The sequence below is a fragment of the Trematomus bernacchii genome, unplaced genomic scaffold (genome assembly GCF_902827165.1).
Source record: "Trematomus bernacchii unplaced genomic scaffold, fTreBer1.1, whole genome shotgun sequence".
In the NCBI taxonomy this organism is placed as follows: domain Eukaryota; kingdom Metazoa; phylum Chordata; class Actinopteri; order Perciformes; family Nototheniidae; genus Trematomus; species Trematomus bernacchii.
In genome coordinates this window covers 7,558,598-7,570,129 of record NW_022987910.1, presented here as the reverse complement: position 1 = coordinate 7,570,129, position 11,532 = coordinate 7,558,598, and the positions used below count along the sequence as shown (strand labels likewise).

At 37.5% G+C, this 11,532-nt stretch overlaps 1 protein-coding gene across 1 annotated transcript; it reads left to right on the top strand.

The window, feature by feature from the left end:
- Nucleotides 1–5,062: 5,062 nt before the first annotated feature.
- Nucleotides 5,063–11,005, top strand: LOC117470583 (extracellular calcium-sensing receptor-like). Its single transcript, XM_034115400.1, has 8 exons — nt 5,063–5,205; nt 5,667–5,961; nt 6,049–6,338; nt 6,583–6,878; nt 8,957–9,162; nt 9,283–9,504; nt 9,904–10,027; nt 10,104–11,005. The coding sequence occupies exons 1-8, from the start codon at nt 5,099–5,101 to the stop codon at nt 11,003–11,005; spliced, it is 2,442 nt and encodes an 813-aa protein (XP_033971291.1). The 5' UTR covers nt 5,063–5,098.
- The last annotated feature ends 527 nt before the right edge of the window (nt 11,006–11,532 follow it).

Sequence of the window (11,532 nt, the reverse complement as noted above, 5' to 3'; positions counted from 1 at the left end):
ACAATTTAGATGGCTTTATAAAGCTTATACTGTGCACATTCAAATATGCTTTCCTTGTTGATTTAAATATTCATATTGGAGTTTCTTTTATGCTCAATATTTTACTAATTTTAATGTCATTTTGTGAATTTACTAATAATACCCTATTTTACAATACATTTTGTTCAGTTGCTGAAAATATAAAATAAAGTGAATAAATAAAGTCAACATTCAGACCGTGTGTGGTACGTGATAAACATTTCCACAAAAATATTAAATACTGCATAATCATAAGAAAAGCTGGCTGAATTGCTATAACATTATTGCCAAAGAGGAAAATACAACATCCCATAGTCCACAAATCCTTCAGCAAGTTCTTAAAATGTGTTTTGAATATTATTATTATTATATTTAAAATATAACAATTTTCATAGATTGCATCTTTTGGGACACATAAGCATACGCACCATTATAACATGCACATTAGCTTTACAATATGATGTAGCCGACCGTAGGTGGTAGGTCTGGGTTTGTTTGGTCTAAAATAAATCTGATATTTCTGAATCATCTGATTCTTAAAAGGCAACAATTAAAAATAAAATGCAATTGTTCAAATGAAATTTCATTAAGTACATTTTGGATCATCCTTTAATGTATATTCTCAAAAGTAACCTGGAATTGTTCCAGTCTTAGTAATAGACACTTAAAAACCTTTTAATAATATTGTTTGAAATGAATTTAATAATTAATCACATTATTAATAGTCAATCTCCAAACACATTTCACACGAGCCGTCCGTAGTCTTCACCTATGCAATTGTTTTTCGTTGTGATTGGTTAAACCAAATAGGGTACTGATGATATCTTATACAGGCCCCTGTTGATGCTTTTGGTTCCAAATCAGACTCTAAAAACAATCATTTGTCCTTGTTTAGGCCTGTTTCAGGTAAAACAACCTCTGTTAAAGGGGCAACTTATGAAAACTATAAAGGTGCTGCTGAAAAGCCTTCACTGGTTCAGAGGATCTGCACAGCACAACAAACAGCATTGTTCTGAAACCACTAAGCAATAGTCACAAGACTCTCAGCCAAGATTTTTGCTTTAAAAAAAACAAAACCATAAAGCTTAAAAAGATGGGGAACAATGAGCAAAACAAGATTATTTCTAATCATCCACCCACCTCCTTTTCTGAAAATCATATACTGATCCTAGAAAAACATAAAACATGTACAGTATATTGGCCATTTAAGGACATGTCTGGCTTTTCAGGGGAAGTTCTGCTGTGATGGTTTTAGATTAGGGTATTTGGGCAACCTGGTCTCACCAGAATGCGTGACTCCACCACGACTCCTTAACACCGCAGTGCGTGGTGGAGTCACGAACTTTGCTACATTTACGTGTCTGCCCCACGCAAACAACCCCAATGTAAAGTGAATGAGGCTCCTTTGTTGTGGTGCACACACGCATTTCTACAACGTCCAGCATTGAGCTTTTATTCTATAAAACGTTTTTTAAATCTACTTTATAGCTTGTAGTAACTCACGAGAGGCTTCTTTTATTTTATTTGTATGCATAATAATTTTTATTTTTCGTCAGAATGTATTATGGTGCATTATTCACCAATTTTTGTTCTCAAAAAACAGTGCATTGTGTGTAATACAACTGTGATTTTTATTAAATTAGTTAGTTTTTAAGGAAGGCCAGAGCTTCAGCTGTGTCAAATAGATTGTTCCCTTTAGTTAACGTTATTTAAAAGATAATTATATTCCTATTTGATCAAGTCCCCTTTATTGTATTACGGACCCAAAGAGCTGAGCGTCCATTCCCATTGGATAACGGAGGATTTTACACCTGGAAGTAGGTATTCTCCTTACTGTCGATTGATTTTATTTACAGTGATATCTGCACTACTCATCAACTCAAAAACACCATATTATCCTTGTTAATTACACAACATTGATTGGTTTAAATTGTGTACAATGCTTTTGTATTTTCCCCTTTCGATTCGGAGAAACAAATATTTTTTCGGAGTGTGTGGATGGCAGAAGACACTACCCCCCCCCCCCCCCCCCTTAGGTCACAGGCTCCTCCAACAGTGCAACACAATAAAACAGATAGGCTACACAGAACAAATAGTGCAAGTAAATACAAAAAGAAAAATAGTAAAATAGTAAAAAGTGAAATAGTGCAATAAGAGTCTATATACAAGTGATTGGAATATGATATATTAGATAAATAATTTCTAAGTAGCAGCCAGATGAATGTTATGGATGTTGTTTCTAAGTTCAGGTGTTTAATAGTCTTATGGCCTGTGGGATGAAACTGTCCCTGAGTCTGGTGGTTTTAGTCCGGATGCTGCGGTACCGCCTGCCAGACGGCAGCAGACAGAACAGTTTGTGGCTGGGGTGATGGAGGTCTTTTATAATCCTGAGGGCTTTCTTTAAGGTTAACCTGGTATTTTTACTCCACTACATTTATTTGAGTTACTTTACAGATTTGGATTAATGATGTGAAATATAAACAACCCTTAAATCAGACTTTAGTTACACCTGAGTAAAATTCAGTGAATTCAGCCAACAATCAGTCGAGATATTTGGTAGTGGGTGCTTGAGAAGACTAAATATTTATCTGCAGATCCCTATAAAGCATATTCATTACTCGTTATTTTCTACTAATAGTTCATTAAAAACTGTATATAATGGCTATTTTGCACATCCCTTTCAAGATTTCAAGATTTTCTAAGGTTTATTGACATATCATATACACAACTACGGTGTAGTTATGCAATGAATGAAAAACTTGGGTCACAGGTTCATCAACAGTGCATTACAAGACATCTATCGATATCTGTGTACCTCCACCATTAAACATATTCTGCACATTTCTTATACTATCTACATACATCTTATAAGAGTATAATTAATATGTATAATATCAGTTAAAATAAGTGCTTCAACATAGTTAACATTGCAGGAAAGTTGATTGTCAAGTTCCAAAACAAACCATGCAATATATTAGACGTTAAGTACTTTGTCAGGCTTAATATCTGTAGATACCCCCAAAGCTTTTTTCTTATTTAAAAGAAGACCTTAAGCTAAAGTATTCTTTAATGTTTAAATAAAGCCTTATTAGTTTGTCTGTTTTGCACATCCTCCTATCAGGCACTAAACTGTTTTATTGTAGAGATCACTTAGAGTATCTTCTTGATATTTTCTATTCTATATTATTTATATCATTGACCTTCCACTTTCCCACTATATTAAGAGTATGTACTCTTAATATTTAAATGTTTTCATCAAATATAACACATTCAAAAGTGCTTTACAAAAATGAAAGACATTAAGAAAAAGGCATTTTAAAACAGTCATTAAAAAGCAACACAATCTACCTGCATTGCAATTACTCTAAACGTGTAATAACGTGCTTTAACCAGTAGGAGGTGCGGGTTAAAAAGCTGTCAAGTTTACAGTGTTAACAAAATAAAATATACTGCTGTTTCTGGTTTAGTTTACGACGGATATATTCTGTTATTGTTTTGATATTTGTAACACAAAAGCGATGTAAAAAACCCACAGCAACACAGAAAAGATGGTCTTAACATGACCCAGCGGTCTAGTAGTTAATAAAAAACAATAATATCAAAACAAATTATTACTACTAACTTTATTGTGAAATTAAAATAGAACGGTAAAAGAATAGTTTCCGGTCTATTCTGAGGCCCGATCTCTGTAGATAAATAAAGAACTACGACAGATGTGTAATGTTTAATGCAGCCAAACCATTCATTGCAATGCATTCATGTGATGACTTTCAAAGAGTAAAGCAAGCACTGCTGAATAAAGTATGATTTGATCTTTTACGAAACGTTTTTTTCATATGGAATGCAGTTGGAGGTCAACCAATCACAGAGCTTGAGGCAAAGCGGAACAATAGCTGAGGATTCTGGGTAGTGTAGTGTCTTCGGCCATCCTAAACTCTGATCAAATATTTGTTTCTCCGAATCGAAGGGGAAAATTACAAAAGCATTATACACAATTTAAACCAATCAATGTTGTGTAATTAACAACGATAATCTGGTGTTTTTGAGTTGATGAGTAGTGCAGATATCACTGTAAAATCAATCGACAGTAAGGAGAATACTTACTTCCGGGTGTAAAATCCTCCGTTATCCAATGGGAATGGACGCTCACATTGCTCTCTGCGTCCGTAATACAATAAAGGGGACATGATCAAATAGGAATATAATTATTTTTTAAATAACGTTAACTAAAGGGAACAATCTATTTGACACAGCTGAAGCTCTGGCCTTCCTTAAAAACTAACTCATTTAATAAAAATCACAGTTGTATTACACACAATGCACTGTTTTTTGAGAAAAAACATTGGTAAATAATGCACCATAATACATTCTGACGAAAAATAAAAATGATTATGAATACAAATAAAATAAAAGAAGCCTCTCGTGAGTTACTACAAGCTATAAAGTAGATTTTAAAAACGTTTTATAGAATAAAAGCTCACTGCTGGACGTTGTAGAAATGCGTGTGTGCACCACGACAAAGGAGCCTCATTCACTTTACATTGGGGTTGTTTGTGTGGTGCAGACACGTAAATGTAGCAAAGTTCGTGACTCCACCACGCAATGCGGTGTTAAGGAGTCGTGGTGGAGTCACGCATTCTGGTGAGACCAGGTTGTATTTGGGCATCCATCCAAACAGCATGACTTTGTCAATGATGATTATTTGAAGAAAAGTTACATGTAAAATACAGAATAAAAGAAATACATCTTGTCAGCGCTGGGCATGGGCATGCTCTCTCTCTAATAGCAAAGTGACGTATGGTAGAAGGAGGGAAGCGCCTGAAAAACGTTATAAACCAGTGAGAACACACAGTACAGTTTGCCTACTTGACGACAGTTGATGATGGAGATGTCTCTTATTGGTCTGATACTGTCTATAGCTTTGTGTGAGCTGAAGTCAGTTCTTGTTCTGAATATTTTTGGGGATGGTGTGAAACAAGCGGCTGGGCTTACAGGTGACAGGACTGGTGCTGTGCTTAGCACTAATGCTTCATCTGTGACATGTAAGCTACAAGGTACCACTCGTCAACCTGCATTCTCTATGGACGGTGACTATGTCATTGGGGGTGTTTTCTCCTGTCACTATTACATGCACACAGTAAAGCATAACTACACCAACTTTCCCGAGCCACTAAGCTGTGCAGGGAGGTTAGTACAGGGAGATTTTGGCTAGAATGTGGGCATATACAGTATATTGATGTGTATATTGTGAATTTGTGTTGCAATGTACTGTGTTGTATGTAAAAACTCTAAAAATAATAATCATTTATAAATATTTTTGTTTTTTACATAATGTGGATTTATTTTTTCTATTTCATAAAAGTCAATAGTTTAACTGATGTATACATACTTAACCATTTGTTGAATGGAGAAATGTGAAACTTATGATTTATTGGACCATTGAATCCATTCAGCAAAGTTATTGTGAATATTGGATATACATCTAATCATGTGTTTGGGTTTTTGACAGATGACATTCCCATAAAGCCTACAGAGATGCTATTCGTTATTATCCAGACCATATCTTTGAATTTCAGTCATATTGTAGTCTATCACGTATTATTTTAAAATCTTAAAGTTTTAACATTAACACCGATGTCTGTGTGCAGCATCAACTCCCGTGAACTGCGCTCCTCACGTGCAATGGTCTTCGCCATCGAGCAGATTAACAACAGCACGCAGCTGCTTCCGGGGATCAAGCTTGGTTATGAGATCTATGACTCATGTGACTCTGTGTCCGGGGCGGTGCATGTTGCATTTCAGCTTTCAGGGGGACTAGACCCGGTGTTTAACACCGGCGACAAATGCTCAAAGTCTGGTATGGTGATGGCCGTTGTTGGTACGTCTGGGTCCACGTCTTCCATAAGTATGTCGCGCATCATTGGGCCCTTCAACATACCTCAAGTAAATATTAAGAAGTTATTGCAAACTGTGTTTAAATCCATTACTTGTTTTGCCTCTGTCCCGTTAAATAACTGTTGTTTTCTTTAGGTGAGCCACTTTGCCACGTGTGCATGCCTGTCTGATAAGCAGCAGTACCCGAGTTTCTTCAGAACAATACCGAGTGATCAATTCCAGGCTGACGCGCTGGCCAAGCTGGTAAAACACTTTGGCTGGACTTGGATAGGTGCTGTCCGGTCGGATTCTGACTATGGCAACAATGGCATGGCATCTTTCCTGCATGCAGCACGTAAAGAGGGGATCTGTGTGGAATACTCCGAGTCTATCTCTCGGACCCACCCACGTAGCCGGATCCAGAGAGTAGCTGACGTTATCCGCAGGTTTATATATCACTGATTCTCCTTTTGTTCACTGTGCTGACACTGACCTTCTGCACAGAAAAAACAAAACAAGTTCTTTAAGTGATGGAACATGTTTTTATTACAACAGTAAATGTGCCAATATATCTGTTGCTCATCTCTCATGTTTTGTTTTTCTTCATACTTATGATAATATTGTTATAAAAGACAATATTAGTCTTATATTATAACTATTGTTTTTATATGTCATTGAACGTCCCTCCAGGTCAACGGCTAAGGTTGTTGTGGCATTTATTCCCACTGGAGATATGAAGATTTTGCTGGAGGAGCTGTCACGCAAGCCTTCTCCACCTCGCCAGTGGATAGGTAGTGAGGCCTGGGTAACCAACCCAGACAGGCTGAGGTTCAGCTTCCTTGCTGGAGCCATCGGATTTGCCATTGAAAAATCTGTCATCCCAGGTCTGAGGGACTTCTTGCTGGATCTCTCTCCGTCTAAAGTGGCTGATTCCTCATTGCTTACCATGTTCTGGGAGGAAGCATTCAACTGCAGTCTGGTAAAAAGTGAGAAAGTTGTGCCAATTTTAAACATACATGACACTCACGGTAGTGTCTTGATTGTGTTAGTTTTTCTAATTCTCTGTCTAAGTGAAGCTCCCTGAATTGATCAGCCTGTGAAAGACCAAACCCCAGATTTTGATTGAAAGGAAAATCTAATATTTGTAATGAAATACACGAGGCGGACATAAGGTGCATCTCGGTGAATGATCTCACAATGTGATGTTCAGGTCATGTTTATTGACAATGCTGTCTAATATATTGTAAATAACATACATGTACATTATTCTACATAGGCTATTATCAGAGTTGGGTGTAACGCGTTACAAAGTAACGGGTTACTGTAATAATATTACTTTTGTCGGTAACGGAGTAGTGTAACGCGTTACTTTTATAATTCAGTAATCACACTACAGTTACTAACATTGCCCCGACACGCGTTATTTCGTTACTTTTATAAAATCAGTCATCACACTGACAGACAAGAGGGGTTTCCGCCGCAGGTTTATATGTACGTAATCTGCGCGACTAGCGCGTCCACATCTCCACGTGCAATGCTGCATAAATATGGCAGAGTCAGCGATAACTTTCGAGGGGTGGAGGTATGCCCATTATTTTGAGTTCGTCCGAAGAATAGACAGGAATGTGACGGTGAGGTGCAAACTGTGTCCAGGCCAGAAGCTGTTATCCACTGCTGTAAACACCACGTCAAACCTCAACAAACACCTGCAAAGAACACATGCTAAGGTGAAGCTAATAGCTAAGGACCCCCGAACCCAGAGTGAGGATGTTGTGAGTGCGCCGCCGCCGATTCCGAAGCAGCACAAATTTGAATTTGGAGGACCGGTAACCAAAGCAGAGATGGACAGGCTTGTAGCATCCTTCATAGTAGAGGTAATGTTGCCCATTTGCACAGTGGAATCACCATCGCATCGTTCAGAGATATACTGCGCAAAATACAGATAGCAGGAGACAGAGGACAGCCATGGTCAGAGCTATCTGGATCAGTCTTATGCGACAATGGAAACTGAACTAAAGAGAACATTTGAAACTTTCGCAGTCTGCGTGATCTGCCTGTAGGGAGGGTCGGGCCGGCCCTGCGAGTAAAGTAACGAGTAAAGTAACGAGTAAAGTAACGAGTAAAGTAACGAGTTACTTTATGTAGAGAGTAACGAAGTAGTGTAATATATTACTTTTTTTTTTTAAAGTAATATGTAATATATTACTTTTTTTTAGTAACGACCCCATCTCTGGCTATTATGCAGTGATTCCAGACTGTTTATTTGTTTAGATGAAAGCTATTTATTCCTCAATGCACAACAATTTAGGGAAAGTCTCCCTTAAAAAATGAACATAAAATAAATGCTGAAAAAAAAAGATCACGCTCTAGAATATGTTTATCCAAAACATATAGTGCAGAGTTAAAATATATGTCAAAAATATATATATATAAATTGTGGAATATATTTGTTGACAGGTTACAGTCATTGTAAAATAAAGAAGATGAACTTTAAAAAGGAATGTAGTAAATGTATGCTTTATGAGAAGTAATATATACACGGTATTACATTACATGTTACTTGTTAGACGCTTTTATCCAAAGCGAGTTAAAGTACAAGTATTTAAATGTAGAGGGACAGTATCAAAGTCCTGACTTCAAGAGTTCAGCAGTCTTATTGCGAGTTGAATCAAGCTAGGCCTGTTAGTGTGTTACCGTCTACCAGACAGCAGAGGGCAGAAAGTGTATTTCTAGTATGATAAGGGTCTCTGATTATCCTGTACTGCTGGTTCTAGTGTCCATCATGCATCCTTATAACAGGGCAAGGCAGTATTAAATTAAAGGAATACATATTTTGCCTTATACAATAAGTATTTGTCTGATGACTGATTTGTGTAAATATGAGCTGCTAAAATAAACTAATAACGTAAAAAACAGATAGACATGTCCACAAAACAGTGATTTGAAATGTGATGTAAATCCTGCAATGCTTGCTTGGCAGGTTAAATAACACAATACACACATAAGAATGAATGAATGTAATTGTCATGGCTAAAAATACCTCCCTCTGTCTCTGTGTTTTTAGGTGAAGCCACGGACAGGAGTGTGTGTGATGGAACTGAAGATATAAAGACGCTCCAGAGCTCATACACTGACACATCTCAACTTCGAATCACTAACATGGTGTACAAGGCTGTCTATGCAATAGCACATGCCATTCATAACGCAGTGTGTCAGAAAACTGATTCTACTACACAGTGTGATAAGTTCACTAAGCTAGAGGCCAAAGAGGTCAGTAAAAATAATGATGTTCTTTTTAAGCTGCACGTCTATGTTATCAAATGAATGCTCATTTTACTTTTAAATTATTTATTTTATCCCCTTCACTATCTTCCTTTACTTCATCCCTAGGTTCTTAATCAGCTGAAAAAAGTTAATTTTTCCCAAAATGGTTATGATGTGTCATTTGATGCCAACGGGGATCCTGTGGCCACATATGAGCTGGTAAACTGGCAAAGAAAGGAGAGTGGCAGCATTGAGTTGGTGACTGTGGGGCGATACGATTCATCACTGCCGGTGGGCCAGGAGTTCCTTATCAACAGGAACCTCACCTGGGTGGAGGATGGCACACAGGTGAGGAGCCCCAAAGCAATAGTTTAACATGCTACATTTTCATATCATCTCAAAGGGTATGATGTCTCATACCTCGGTACTTCATTAGAATTCCAATGTTACGAATAATGAGAGAGTATTTTTAACATGACTTTTACGTTTTATTGTTTAACACGAGAACCGCCAGAGATTTTTTATACCTAAAACCGCCACCTGGGTCAAATTGACCCGCTATTAGAATGCATTGATTTTCAAGGTAAAATGTTCTTTTATTGAACAGAGAGTTTTGATCGCACAGGGATGAATTGTATACCAATATAATCTGTGGACTCTCAGGGCTCGACATTATAAATGGCCCGCTGGGCCGGAAGCATTATTTAGACACCGCGGCCAGTGTAATAATTTGTATTTATGTGACAGGTGCCTGTGTCAGTGTGCACTGACAGCTGTCCTTCAGGAACTCGTAAAGTGCTTCAGAAAGGAAAACCCATCTGCTGTTATGACTGTACACCGTGTCCCGAGGGAGAGATTAGCAATGCTACAGGTATTTGTTTTTCTAATGTATTTCTACAACATAAAATATAAATTCCAACTGCTTAAAGCTCTTTTCTTTTTTTCAGATTCCTTTGATTGTTTCCCTTGCCCCAAGGAATTCTGGCCTAATGCAGAGAGAGATATGTGTCTTCCCAAACCTGTAGAGTTTCTTTCCTTCAACGAGGCCCTTGGAATTGTCTTGGCTGCTTTTTCAATCGGTGGTGCCTGTCTCGCCATTATAACAACGGCTGTGTTCTATCGTCACAGAAGCTCACCAATTGTCAGGGCCAACAACTCTGAGCTGAGCTTCTTGCTGCTCTTCTCCCTGACTCTGTGTTTCTTATGTTCATTAACGTTCATTGGAGCACCCTCGGAGTGGTCCTGCATGCTGCGCCACACAGCGTTTGGGATCACATTCGTCCTCTGCATGTCTTGTGTTCTTGGAAAAACTATAGTAGTTCTGACGGCCTTCAGAGCTACACTACCAGGTAGTAATTTGATGAAATGGTTTGGGCCTTCACAGCAAAGATTGACTGTAGTGTCTTTCACGTTTATTCAAGTTTTGATATGTACTATTTGGTTAGTTCTTAGTCCCCCCTTTCCAATGAAAAACCTCACGACATACAAGGAGAGAATCATCCTGGAGTGCGCATTAGGATCAGCTTTGGGGTTCTGGGCTGTACTTGGGTATATAGGCTTACTGGCTGTCTTTTGCTTTGTGTTAGCTGTCCTAGCTCGGAAACTACCTAATAACTTTAATGAAGCCAAGCTTATCACATTCAGCATGTTGATATTCTGTGCAGTCTGGATCACATTTATCCCAGCATATGTCAGCTCTCCTGGGAAATATACTGTGGCTGTGGAGATATTTGCCATTCTGGCCTCCAGTTTTGGACTAATTACGTGTATATTCGCTCCAAAATGTTTTATTATTTTATTTAAGCCAGAGAAAAACACCAAGAAACAATTAATGAGCAGGGGTTTGTAAAAAATGTAGATGGCTTTATAAAGCTTATACAGTGCACATTCAAATATGCTTTCCTTGTTGATTTAAATATTCATATTGGAGTTTCTTTTATGCTCAATATTTTACTAATTTTAATGTCATTTTGTGAATTTACTAATAATACCCTATTTTACAATACATTTTGTTCAGTTGCTGAAAATATAAAATAAAGTGAATACATAAAGTCAACATTCATACCGTGTGTGGTACTTGATAAACATTTCAACAAAAATATGAAATACTGCATTATCGTAAGAAAAGCTGGCTGAATTGCTATAACATTATTGCCAAACAGGAAAATACAACATCCCATAGTCCACAAATCCTTCAACAAGTTCTTAAAATGTGTTTTGAATATTCTTATTATTATATTTAAAATATAAAAATTGTCATCGATTGCATCTTTTGGGACACTTAAGCATACGCACCATTATAACATGCACATTAGCTTTACAATATGATGTAGCCACCCGTAGGTGGTAGGTCTGGGTTTGTTTTGTCTAAAATAA